Here is a 13,967-nt window from a genome sequence, read left to right on the forward strand (position 1 = left end):
TTGTGAACGCTTCTCTCAGACACGTGGAAGGACGTCTCTTAGAAGCTTGAGAAAGCATATTTCAGTAGCCTGTGATTGCTTTCCAGCCGATCTTGGTGAAGCTTCTCTCAGGAGCTTGCTTCAAAAAGGTTCCATCAGAAGTTTAGGACAACTTCTCTCAGGTGATTAGGCTCTGTTAGAAGCTTTCTAAAGAATCTTTCAGAAGCTAAAAAGAGCTTCTTCTAGAAGCAGAATTCTGAAAGGGTTTTCTACAAAGTTCTGAGAGGATTATTTTTAGAACCCTAAGAATAACTCTAACCAAAGTCCTCTGACAGGATTCTCCTCAGAATCCTTAGAGGATTGTCAAAAACTTGGAAGGATTCTCTTCAGAATCCTGAGAGGATTCTTCTCAGAGGATTTTCCATAGAACACTGATAAAATTCCTGCGAAGATTCTCCATATAATTCTGATAGGGTTCTCGTCAGAATTACGAAAGGATTGTTTTTATTTTGAGGAGAATCCTCTTTGGATTACATAAAGTATCATCTCAGGATTCTGAGGAGAATCCACTCAGAATTCTGAGGAGCATCCTCTCATGATTCTGCGGAGAATCATCTCAGGATTCTGAGAATACTCTTAGGATTTTGAGGAGAATTACCACAGGAATCGGAGAAGAATCCTCTCAGGATTCTGAAGAGAATCCTCTCAGGATTATGAGGAGAATCCTCTAAGGATTCTGGAGAGAATCCTTTCAGGATTCTGAGGAGAATTATCACAGAAATCGGAGAAGAATCCTCTCAGGATTCTGAGAAGAATTCTCTCGTGATTCTGTGGAGAATCCTCTCAAGATTCTGAGAAGAATCCTCTTGGAATTTTGAGGAGAATCCTCTTAGGATTCTGAGGACAATCCTCTCAGGATTCTGAGGAGAATCTTCTCAGGATTCTGAGGAGAGTCCTCTAAATTTATTTATTTATTTTTATTTTTTTATTTTTTTTTTAGAATTATTTTCTCGTGATTCTGCGGAGAATTTTCTTAGGATTCTGAGGAGAATCCTCTTAGGAGTTTGAGGAGAATCCTCTCAAGATTCTGAGAAGAATCTTCTCAGGAGTCTGTGAAGAATCCTCTCAGGATTCTATAAAGAATCTTCTCAGGATTCTGTAGTGAATCCTCTCAAATTTTTGCGGAGAATCGTCTCAGCATTCTGAAGAGTATTCTCTCAGGATTCTGAGGAGAATCCTTTCAGGATTCTGAGGAGAATTATCTCGTGACTCTGCGGAGAATCCTCTTAAGATTCTGAGAAGATGCCTCTTCGGTTTCTGAGGAGAATCCTTTCAATTTTCTGAAAAGAAATCCTCTTAGGACTCTGAAGAGAATACTTTCGTGATTCTGCGGATAATCCTCCTGGGATTTTGAGGAGAATTCTCTTAGGATTCTGAAAAGTATTCTCTCAGGATTCTGAGGACAATCCTCTCAGGTTTCTGGGTAGAATCCTTTCAGGATTCTGAGGAGAATTTTCTCGTGATTCTACGGAGTATCCTCTCAGGATTTTGAGGAGAATTCTCTTAGGATTCTGAGGAGAATCCTCTAAATTTTCTGAGGAGAAATCTTCTCAATTTTATGAGGAGAAATCCTCTCAGGACTCTGAAGAGAATCCTCTTGATTCTGAGGAGAATTCTCTTGGGATTTTGAGGAGAATCCTCTTAGGATTCTGAGGAGAATCGCCTCAAGATTCTGAGGAAAATACTCTCAGAAATCTGAAGAGAATCCTCTCAGAATTTGGAGGACAATCCTCTCAGGATTCTGAGGACAATCCTCTCAGGATTCTGAGGACAATCCTCTTAGGTTTCTGGGTAGAATCCTTTCAGGATTCTGAGGAGAATTTTCTCAGGAACCTGAGAAGAATCCTCTCAGGATTCTGAGGAGAATTCTCTCGTGATTCTACGGAGTATCCTCTCAGGATTCTGAGGAGAATTCTCTTAGGGTTCTGAGAGTCCTTTCAATTTTCTGAGGAGAAATCCTCTCAATTTTATGAGGAGAAATCCTCTCAAGACTCTGAAGAGAATCCTCTTGATTCTAAGGAGAATCTTGGGATTATGAGGAGAATCCTCTTATGATTCTGAGGAGAATCTTCTCAAGGTTCTGAGGAGAATCCTCTCAGAATTCTGAAGAGAATCCTCTCAGAATTTTGAGAATCTTCTCTGGATTCTGAGGACAATCATCTCAGGATTCTGGAGAGAATCCTTTCAGGTTTCTGGTAAGAATTATCACAGGAATCGGAGAATCCTCATCAGGATTCTGAAGAGAATCCTCTCAATTCTCTGAGAAATCCTCTCAGAACTCTGAAGGGAATCCCCCAAGATTATGTAGAGAAACTTATCAAGATTCTGATTTTGAAGAGAATCCTTTTAGAATGGTGAAGGAAACCTTTTCTGGATTCTTTGAAAGAACATTCCCAGGGTTTTTGATGCAGATGCTTAATCTCAGGACTGTTAATCTTGTCACATAAGGCGGCTTTCTCTTTATTCTTCTCGGAAGTTAACGAAAGGATCAAACGCCTAGAATAATTTCTTTATCAGAAAGCCCTCCTCACAGCGGGTTTCGTCTTACCACTATTATACACCCGACTATTGTTCGTCGTCCTATACAGCGGATGCGATCGAGCGTGAAGTTTCGCCGCCAGCATGCTGGTAAACTCCATTCCACAAACCTCACATTGCAGAGTTAACTCCTGTGGGGGTGGCGCTTTGGCCGCCGTTTGATTTTGCTTCCGCTTGCGCTTCCTACTGCTACTGCTGTTGCTACTGTCGGATTCGGTTTGCGTTTTGAACGCCGCAGGTTTCCTTACAAAAGGTTCGTTGATGTGACTTTCCAGATGGTTTGCCATATCGTTTGTGGTCGCTCCACACAGCTGGCAGACGGTTTTCAACACGTTTTCGTCGAATTTCTTCTTCCGCCCCGGGGGAAGACTGTCCTCTGTGTCTTCTTCTTCCTCTTCGTCGTCGGAATCATCTTCCTCCTCGCTACTGCTATCCAGCAGATCAATTTGATCCACCCTTGGTTCGATTATAGTCACTGCATCGTCCAGCAGCGATTCGTTTGCATTTGCCGGGGGATCATCTTTCTGTTCTATCACCGGTGAAGTCACTTCCGGCTTTTCCTTCCTTCTCGCCTCTATCGGATCATCCGTCTGAAACGCCTCCGAATCGTCAATTTCCACCTCCTCTTCCCGTTTCACTCCATTACCGCTCCCGGTTTCCGGTGGTTCCACATCCGGTACAAACGCCGTAGTACTTTTCCGCTTCCGAATTCTTTTCGGTGGCCGCTGCACCATTCGCAGGAGAATCTCCATCTCGTGAGATAGCTTCTTTACTCTGCGGCAAACCGCAATCAACATCCGGCCTTCTTCTTCGGTTTCCAACCACGGTTTCCGGACCGTTAGATTCGTGCTGATCTGCAAAATATGATTCGCACGGACACAGGATTGAACGTAATCCTGGATCATTTGCCACACCGCGAAACAATCGCCACAGACGTACGAGTTTTCCGCTGTGAACTGCAATCAACTTCTATATTTAATCTTCAAATCATGTGAAGAATGCGGTTCCTTACCTCCAGGGACAACATCCGCTGGACAAAGACGTACAGCGAGTTGGATTGGGGCTCCTCGGAGAAGATTGAGTAGGAAGCGAGCTCTTCGATCACCTTCAGGCAGAAGCGGCACTGATTGTAGACGATGTCTGGTTTTTCCATCTTTGTGAAAACTTTATTCAACACTACACAACTAGCTTATTAATACTTCTCGGTTTATCCGGAACGGACGTTAGATCCGTAGAATAGATTCCTGAAAGGAATACCAGCCGAAGACGCGACACCGCTGCAGTAAACAAACGAAAATATTTGAAAACTTTGATACGCAAAGCAAAACGTCAAACATGAAGTGCATCCGATGCATTTTTAGCACGATTCGATGCATTCTGAACCGCTGTAAATATATGTTATCGAAATGGGATTCGATTTTTCGACCGAAAATTGTTATGCTAAATGAAATGAGCCACACGTAGAGAACTGGATTATCGAAATTCACGGAAACAGGATTCAACAACTCAATTTTTAAGTCCCCGTTAGTTTGCATTTAATTTCATTAGAAATATCAGGCCCATGACAACCATATATCGATACACAGTGTTCTTCGTAGCCAGGGTGTCCCGGGCGATAAGTGAATATCGCCCACTGTCAGTTGTAAGAACTGTGAAAATAAAGACCATTGTTTTGTTTAATTGTTTGCTATGGTTTGAATATCAATTTTTGATATTCTTAAATCAGCTAATAATGTGCCAAAAAGTTGAAGCACTTTTTTACATTTCGATGGTTTTGGAAGGAGAGCAAACATTAAAAGGCATCCTGCAAGCCTCTAAGCAAGCAATCAGTGATTTAATCGATTCAAATTACCCGAAAATTAGTAAACACATGGAGATGTTGACTACGCTAAAAGTCGTCCCGTGCCATGGGCCTGAGAAATATACACCCCGTTTTGGATTGCTTTTACGCCAAAAAGAGAACTTTTGACCCAAATATCAGAAAAGTTGTATTTACTCACATTTATTGGGCCCTCATTGGGTAGATGCCTGCATTTAATTCTCGCATAATTTCTGATCTCGCCCTAAAAGACATTGGTGACCATGTGTGTAGCTCGTTGTTTTTATGATTTTGAATTAGGTTACACGTTGTTCAACAACGCAATGATGAAGAAAAGATCATTCTCTTCCTGCCAGTTGTGTTGGTTTGGATGTTTGTTCATTTTCTCAGAAACAACGAGCTACACACGTGGTTACCAATGGCTTTTAGGGTGTTATCCCAAATTATGCGAGAGTTATTTCAAGAAGTTCCTCGTTCCGTGACCAAACGCGAGGCTGTTGCTGCACTGTGTCACGTCCTTCTTTTTCGGGCGGTACCGCTCCCATTCAACAATGATGTTGAAGAGCGCTCTCACCTTCATCAGGCCCGTCATGGTGATGGTTCCCTTCTCCAGGTGGGCCAGGTAGAGGTTGGCCCGATGCCTTGTTGATTGCCTCCGGGGTGTATTCCGACATCCCTCGGATGAGCACCTTCAACGGCTTGCTGCCGGGGTCGTAACGCTTTAGTTTACCCTCTTCGAGCGTTACGGAATTTGTGGACGGCGCCTAACCAAAGCAATTTGACCGCTTTCAAGCCACGAATTTGAAAATATTTAATGAAAAATCAAATATAGTTCCATTTTTAAGCCTAATTGCCAACGTCTGAAAAAAATGCTTGCTCATCCAAATAAAACATTTATTTAGATCAATATCAATAAAAAATAAATGGTGCGTGTGTGCTTCACGGCTTGGCTCAAGAATGGATTATCAGATTTTAAAAATTATTTCACTGTTGTATTACAATACGCATAATGTGGCGTGTTCAAGTCTCGCATACTCTGAGATGACGCCCTTAAAGCCATTGGTAACCATGTGTGTAGCTCGTTGTTTCTGAGCAAGTGAAAGAATAAACATCCAAACCAACATTACTGGTAGGTAGATAATGATCCTTTCATCACCTTAGAGTTGTTAAACAACGTCAAAATCCATTCAAATGCTCAGAAACAATGAGCTACACACATGGTTACCAATGGCTTTTAGGGCGAGATCATAAGTTATGCAAGAAGGGAACATAAAATTGGGGAAACTCACCGGGAATGTCAAAAAACAGAGGAAGTGACAGGGGGTGGGAAACTCGGCTCACTGTGCCCGGCACATTATTCGGCACAGCACCGCACATCTGGGCACCCTTCCAATCATTTTTTTTTTCTTCTTTTTCTGCACACGGTTAGATTTGACAGCTGAAATTTTGTTGTTGGTTGTTCGGTTCAACTAGTTTGTTTGTTTCGAAGAAATTAATACTGCCGTCGAGAAAAAGATATTCAATGCAACTGGCTTCCTGTTTCCGAACATCTTCTGTGTGCACAAACGGTTCAGATTTATTAGCACTTTATCAAGTAGGTTCCCTCCCCCTCAGAAGTATATGACGATGTATTATATAATTTCCTTTCAATTCACAGACTGAAATATCATCGAATGCCTATCGAAGATTCCGAACGAGCTTTCCGAATTGGTCAATCTCCTGATCTACCATCTGTGTATCGATATATTAGAGAGACCGCCAAGGGGACCATTATTGACGAACAACGATCGTGCTCCTCCGCAAGCATGCCACTTCTCTGAGAAAGATTGAGCCATGTACGGCTGCGCCAAGTACACACTTAATCGCGCTTTCTCTGTTCGGTATTTTTTTTTACGATGTTCGAACCGTAAAACACAAAAAATACCGAGTTTTCAGCTTTTTCGGTGAAAATTACTGAGATTCAGCGATGCTTTTTCGTATTTTACTGAAAACGGTAGTCGCTTGTACTGAACACATCGTAAACATTCAAACTTTACCGAACAAACTCAGTTGCAGTAAAAAATCAGTAATGTTGAGTAACGAGATTTCGGTAAAAAATAATTTCTACTGAGATATCGTTAAAATATAATAAAAACATTGTTCTGCAAAACATGTCAGCCAAAACGGATGCGGCTTCAACGGTGATGAATATTTTCTGTTCCGGAAAAAAAGTTTTCTTACCCAAATCTAGCACTCATCAGGTCAGCTGCTCATGGTAAGTAGGAATAATCGAATATCTGCGACGTATTCCAATGAAATTTATTGGAATCAGAACAGGACTCACTTTTCTGTTCTGCACAATGCTTGAGGTTAAGTTGCACCAATTTTTGCATGTTCAACGTAATATTGAGACAGAATTGTGGCTTAAAACTCCAATGCTTGAGGTTAAGTTGCACCAATTTTTGCATGTTCAACGTAATATTGAGACAGAATTGTGGCTTAAAACTCCACAAGTTGACCAGCTAAGACAAGTCTTCCCAGTTCCAGATTGTGTGATTCAATCCAAACTATTTGTCGCAAATATTCGATTTCTCATTGTGTGATGAACCTTACCATGAAGAGCTGCCCAACATGCTAAAGATGGAGACAAAAAAGAGTGGAGAATTTGACTGAAAATAACAACTGAATGATTGTTTTATGAATCCTAGATTTTGTTTTGAATATTAATTGAAAAGTAAAACAAATTAGAAGGCATTTTTGGAATTTTGGTTAGCCCTCCTAAAAGCTGAAAAAATCAGCAACCAATAATAAACAAACATTTGCTGAAAAAGCCAGTAATATATACGCTTCAAAAAGTACTGACTATTTCGGTATATTTTGACAATTCCTGGAGCTTGGGGAATTACGGAGTTTTCGGTACGATCAAAAAATTACTGAGATAACTCTGCTGTTCAAAAACCCAGTAAAATTTTACCGACTTCGGTAATAAAATCTAAGTGTGTAGGTCTCCGCTGATGATGAACCAGAAGATCGAAGGAGACAGACAGAGGGACAACAGGAATCCGGTATATCCATCGGAAGAGATGCTAAATAAATATGGATCCGTAGTTGTATGTGGTGTCAATAAAGGCAAAGGAGCTGAGGAAGCTACGGAGGAGTCGTATAAAAAGTAGTGTGTCAGTGTTTGCTAATTTTTGATTTTTCATTATGATTTAAATATATGAAAACTAATGAATTCAATCTTGTGTTCAAGATGTTAGTGACAGTCTCATATTGTAAGCACAATAATAATTTATTTCTAGATATCTAAAACCACCAATTGTATGGGTACATTGAGGAATACAAATATGGTATATTTATGGCATTTATTTAATCACATTTTAGACCAACCACCGCTCCATTACTATGTCACATGTAGCAAGTCTTTGGCATGTAAACCTCCACTGAGCAGCATCAGCAGCGCCCGGATAAAAACGTATCATTCAGTGAATGGAATAAACCATTAATGTACAATATAACGAATTGGATATAATACAGCGTATTGTTATTGAATGTCGAAGCAACATTATTCTTGTATGGATATACAATTCAAAAACAATATAATATATTGTAACAGAACACTGTATTGTTTTCAATTGGTTTTATACCTTACAATTTTGGTCAAATTCCTATTTTCGCGTAAAACAACTGTTGCTTTTTTCTATGTAGCTTTGCTGAAAGAAGCAAACAAAACAAGTTCAGAAAGCAAGAAATGTTGGGTGAAAAATATTCAAAAAGTAAAAATAAGTAGTTTTTTAGAAGTCACTTGACATTAGCTGTAACGACGAATGCAACCATGATACAGTTCGTTGAATTGTTTTTGTATTGTACAACAATACACGAATTGCTTATCAAGACAATACATGAACAATATATCGTATTGTATTTTCAAAATGTTTGTATGAGAAAATATCTATATTTGTATTGTTACGATACTTAACCACCCATACATTATATTGCAAAAATCTCATATACCATACAGTGAACTGTTCAAAACAATATATTGTACTGTAATTGTATTGTCATTTTACAATATACTGTATTGTATTTCCAATATATTGAATGGTACTGTTTCAATACGTTATATTGTTTTTGTATTGTATTTTTTATCCGGGCGGCACGCCACGGTGACGTACAGTGAATCAAATTCAAATTCGTACAGATTACTGTTTTCACATCAAGTTGGGGAAAACTGGTCGCAGGTATCATCTGTTTTTCGACAACCGTAAACTATTGTGCTCGAGTCTTTAATAACGTTGTTAGATGATTTTTGTTATATAATCCAATAAGTCTAACAGTGACTTACATATTTGCTGATGGATCCATTGTAAGAGCGATATTCCTGAGTACTGAAAGAGTTTTTGAAATGAGTTTTAGAATCATATTCAATCCAGGTTTTTACGAGCGCTAATGGCTGCCGCAAACAGGCTCGCTCTCTGGTAGGGATCAGGCGATATGACGTTTGGCTTGGGTCCGCTCAATATAAAACGACCCAAGCCAAACGTCAAATCGACTGTTCCCTACCAGAATGTGAGCCTGTTTGCGGCAGCCATTAGCGCTTTTAAATAACTGGATACTTTTTATTTATACCAAATATGGAAGTGAATAGAAACAGTGTTTAATTTTTGAACAATAGATGACGCCTAAAACCTCCATTATTCATTAAGAAATCTTCGATATATAATAGCTTTTTACCTGGATTTTTATCTACTTGATGTGAAAACAACGCCCTGTACGAATATGGCTGGGCCACTGTACCATCTCGTAAACTATCTCACCCAGGATCTCGCCTCTCTCGATCACTCCGTGACTGGTAATATCCGGTATCCTTGCCAGGTCATCCATTCCGGTGGCATTGTAGATTCCGGTGACATTGTAGAGTTTGATCGAAGTTCATACAAACAGGGGCAGATTGGTTCTCAATAAGGTTCCCAACTTCCTCGTCTCTTCATCAGCAATCAGCAATTATCCCTTGAACATCCGTTGCCCTGGTGGGCATCCACTCGGTTCCTCTACCATCGGACTGAAACGTTGTATTAATCCTGGTATTAATTAGGTTGTAATGTGTAGCTAGAGACACATTTATACTCCAAACCTAGCTTCAAACTTACCGAAAATATGTTCAGAAAATTGAATAGCGGCTTCTGTCGAGTTATAAGTTGTTCAGACTGCAGTTGGTGCTTTAAAAGTTTTCATAAATAAACAAAAACAATCTGTCATGAAACGATCACAGTTGCCAGTTTTTGCAGTGCAACCAGAAAAATGTGACATATGAATTTGATCGCTCATTCTCGCACAGCCGGCACATTTCGGCACAATTTCAAGTGAGCCGAGTTTCCCACCCCCTGATTATATATCGAAGATTTCTTAATGAATAATGGAGGTTTTAGGCGTCATCTATTGTTCAAAAATTAAACACTGTTTCTATTCACTTCCATATTTGGTATAAATAAAAAGTATTGAATATGATTCTAAAACTCATTTCAAAAACTCTTTCAGTACTCAGGAATATCGCTCTTACAATGGATCCATCAGCAAATATGTAAACCACTGTTAGACTTATTGGATTATATAACAAAAATCATCTAACAACGTTATTAAAGACTCGAGCACAATAGTTTACGGTTGTCGAAAAACAGATGATACCTGCGACCAGTTTTCCCCAACTTGATGTGAAAACAGTAATCGGTACGAATTTGAATTTGATTCACTGTACGTCACCGTGGCGTGCCGCTGCTGATGCTGCTCAGTGGAGGTTTACATGCCAAAGACTTGCTACATGTAACATAGTAATGGAGCGGTGGTTGGTCTAAAATGTGATTAAATAAATGCCATAAATATACCATATTTGTATTCCTCAATGTACCCATACAATTGGTGGTTTTAGATATCTAGAAATAAATTATTATTGTGCTTACAATGTGAGACTGTCACTAACATCTTGAACACAAGATTGAATTCATTAGTTTTCATATATTTAAATCATAATGAAAAATCAAAAATTAGCAAACACTGACACACTACTTTTTATACGACTCCTCCGTAGCTTCCTCAGCTCCTTTACCTTTACTGACACCACATACAACTACGGATCCATATTTATTTAGCATCTCTTCCGATGGATATACCGGATTCCTGTTGTCCCTCTGTCTGTCTCCTTCGATCTTCTGGTGCATCATCAGCGGAGACCTACTTGGCGCAGCCGTACATGGCTCAATCTTTCTCAGAGAAGTGGCATGCTTGCGGAGGAGCACGATCGTTGTTCGTCAATAATGGTCCCCTTGGCGGTCTCTCTAATATATCGATACACAGATGGTAGATCAGGAGATTGACCAATTCGGAAAGCTCGTTCGGAATCTTCGATAGGCATTCGATGATATTTCAGTCTGTGAATTGAAAGGAAATTATATAATACATCGTCATATACTTCTGAGGGGGAGGGAACCTACTTGATAAAGTGCTAATAAATCTGAACCGTTTGTGCACACAGAAGATGTTCGGAAACAGGAAGCCAGTTGCATTGAATATCTTTTTCTCGACGGCAGTATTAATTTCTTCGAAACAAACAAACTAGTTGAACCGAACAACCAACAACAAAATTTCAGCTGTCAAATCTAACCGTGTGCAGAAAAAGAAGAAAAAAAGAAATGATTGGAAGGGTGCCCAGATGTGCGGTGCTGTGCCGAATAATGTGCCGGGCACAGTGAGCCGAGTTTCCCACCCCCTGCCTTACATCCTATTTTTATGTTTTTCTACGAAAGACAATTATTTTCAATGATTATTGACGCTTTCAGATCTAATTTATATGCACTCCTGATTTTATTATGAATTTTTGAAAAACTGAGAATTCACCACATTTTGAGTAGTGCGGCACAGTTGTTTCAACCCTGTGGGTAAACAAAGTGGAGATTTTTCCACAACTTTCAATCACACCCCTGCGTTGAGTGTTTGTAGATATGACGAAATATCAATGTCAAATCAAGCACACGAGACGACACGACAAAATGAAGAAATTTGAGATTCACAACGGCCAGCCTTTAATCCTTGATATCTGCTGCTTATGTCGTCATGTTCGCTTATGTTCCGGAACCATAAGACCATACATTCTTCCCCGTTTTACCACTCTCATAGGTCTCCCCGAAAAATCCTCGACCACAGCATATGTCCCTTTCATCTTCCCGCCAGAAGCTCCTGCCGTGTTCCGTGATAGTTCTCGAGAAGGGTTCTGCTCTCCTTCGGCCCTGTGCCCGGCGGCAATCTGGGGACGAAGATATCACCTTGCGACAGCATACTGTTTGAATTACTCGATTCCAATGGAAGCTGCAGGAATCCAAACAGGATCTCTTCTTCCGGATTTCAGCAAAATCTTCACAACCTCAGCCAACCACAAAACCGAGCATGAGTAAGTAGGGCACCACAGCAGCCACAGGCGATGGAGATGGAAAGGATACCCACCGTTGTCATGAAAGATTTCATTGTGCTGGATCTCTTCTCCCATCAAATTAGTAGAACCACGACGATGGAAAGTGCTCGAGCGCACACAATTACCCTTCAAATTCCGGTGGAGGAACCAAAGTAAAAAACATTGAAGACCAGCAGAAGCACCGAGATAGTTTCCGAGATGGGTTTGTTGATTTCAGCCACGGTGGAAGTGGTGGATGAAAACATAAATAAAGGTATCTGTCATGATTTACTCGAATCAGCTGATCAAATGTTCACCACAACGTGGAGACAAAAAATCATAGGGGAAAAAGGGGTCGGATAAAAATCGGAGAAAAATAAATTGTATGGGACCGTGGGGCGTACAGTCGTGCCGCCAGTTTTTCATTGTTTTTCGATAGTTAGGGGCTTCAAAACATATGGGTTCCTTGGGAAAGTTTGTTCAGTAAATTGATAGAAAGCATACAAGTCATTAAAAAAAATTCACGGAAATGGTCTATTGGAATAGCGATATGGATCAATGCAACAGGTATCTCATAAAAAACCACGGAACCATCAACGAATGAACTCGTGCATTGTTTTATAATAAAACTATGAACTTGTTCAATGTGGACAAAGGGCCCATTCACAAATTTCATAACGCTTTAGGGGGTGGGTGGGTGTTTATTCTCGTGGTGTTACGGCTCATACAAAATTTGTAAAATATTCATACAAAAAGCGTTACAAGGGGGTGTGGGTGTCGAAAATGGCCATTTTTGGCGTTATGAAATTTGTGAATAAACCCAAACTGAATCAGTGAAATATCAAGCAGGAATAAAATATAATGAGTTTCACGTTCTAATACAATTTATTAATAAAAGTTTTGATGTTAAGCTGAAAATCATCTTAAGCTCTTGCATAAACCCAGTTCCATGACGGTATCAAATCAGTTAATATACGTTTCCATCGTTGAGTGAGCACTTAACACCAATCTACCCATTCCTAATCATGGACTCAACGATCCAAAGATTCTTCCAAGTCTGCTCCTCCGACTGCCATCGGTCATACCATGGAGCTTGGATTTATTGCATTTTCTTAAAACGCTTAGTGTTGTGATCCTAAAATGATTTATAGTGAAATAAGATATTATTTAATAATATTTGATGTGAAAAATATTTGCCAGATCCGAACGAAAAAAATCTCTTGATGACAGTAAACAAAAAAATCACAAGCCATGGCAAACTGAGACTATTTCTTCAAATTTTCAGTTCAGTTTTTAGAGCAGTTGTCATATGGTGAACATGTGCCGCAAAGTGTGTTGACCCCCTTGCGCCACCCTAGGTCCAGAACCAGTTTTAAGGCTTAAAGCGAAGTATGCACTTCAACAGAAAAGTAATCGCCTATTTCGATGCGTGGAAAATTTCTTGCAAGAAATGCTCAAGAAAAGCATTTTTCTTTGATCGCAGTACGCAGTTGAAAAGAAATGTCATTTCAAATGGAGCTCACTGTAGAAAATACCTTTACCATTTCTACTGCAGAAATTTTTACTTTTCTTGAGCGGAACAGCATACTTAGCTTAACGTGGAAAAGTAAAAATAATTATTCGCAAAATTACAGGTAATCAATGCGCTTGAAAAATATTGTTAGCCAGCAGTTATTTGCTACGTGCTACTGCAGTGTGCTATTGGAAATTTAATCAGCGAATTCTACTAAATTTTCAAAATAAATGTTTGCGAAAAAATTGATTACACCTCTAAGGCCGGTTTGCTACTGACAAGAAAAGGAATCGCCTATCTCGATTCGTGGAAAATTTCTCCCAAGAAATGGTCAAGAAAATCACTTTTTTCTGATCGCAGTACGCAGTTGAGAAGGAATGTCACTTCAAAGGGGGCTCTCTGTAGGAAATTTTTTGACCCTTTCAGTCAAGGAATTTCTTTACTTTTCTTGAGCGAAACAGCATACTTAGCTTTAAGCGTGACGAATTCATGAGAGTACATTTCAGTCTAATGCTGTTCGGTAAAATCAGCGAAATCCATTGCATGTGCCGCTGCAATAAAATTGTTTACGTCTTTCAGTTATCGCATCGTCCATCGTGATGACGCTGCCGTCGGTTAAAATTGCAAACTTTTTGACA

The 13,967-nt window shown here is 39.8% G+C and overlaps 1 protein-coding gene and 1 long non-coding RNA gene across 2 annotated transcripts; both read right to left on the bottom strand.

Annotated features, from left to right (window-relative positions):
• Positions 1 to 2,527: 2,527 nt before the first annotated feature.
• LOC5568334 (myelin transcription factor 1-like protein) lies at positions 2,528 to 3,862 on the bottom strand. Its single transcript, XM_021839254.1, has 2 exons — positions 3,590 to 3,862; positions 2,528 to 3,533 (listed from the first exon to the last, which is right to left on the bottom strand). The coding sequence occupies exons 1-2, from the start codon at positions 3,728 to 3,730 to the stop codon at positions 2,553 to 2,555; spliced, it is 1,122 nt and encodes a 373-aa protein (XP_021694946.1). The 5' UTR covers positions 3,731 to 3,862; the 3' UTR covers positions 2,528 to 2,552.
• Positions 3,863 to 10,367: 6,505 nt separating this feature from the next.
• Positions 10,368 to 11,113, bottom strand: LOC5565163. Its single transcript, XR_002498811.1, has 2 exons — positions 10,864 to 11,113; positions 10,368 to 10,800 (listed from the first exon to the last, which is right to left on the bottom strand). It is a non-coding gene; the product is annotated as an uncharacterized LOC5565163 (long non-coding RNA).
• Positions 11,114 to 13,967: the final 2,854 nt, after the last annotated feature.

Source organism: Aedes aegypti, chromosome 1 (assembly GCF_002204515.2).
Source record: "Aedes aegypti strain LVP_AGWG chromosome 1, AaegL5.0 Primary Assembly, whole genome shotgun sequence".
Classification (NCBI taxonomy): Eukaryota; Metazoa; Arthropoda; class Insecta; order Diptera; family Culicidae; genus Aedes; species Aedes aegypti.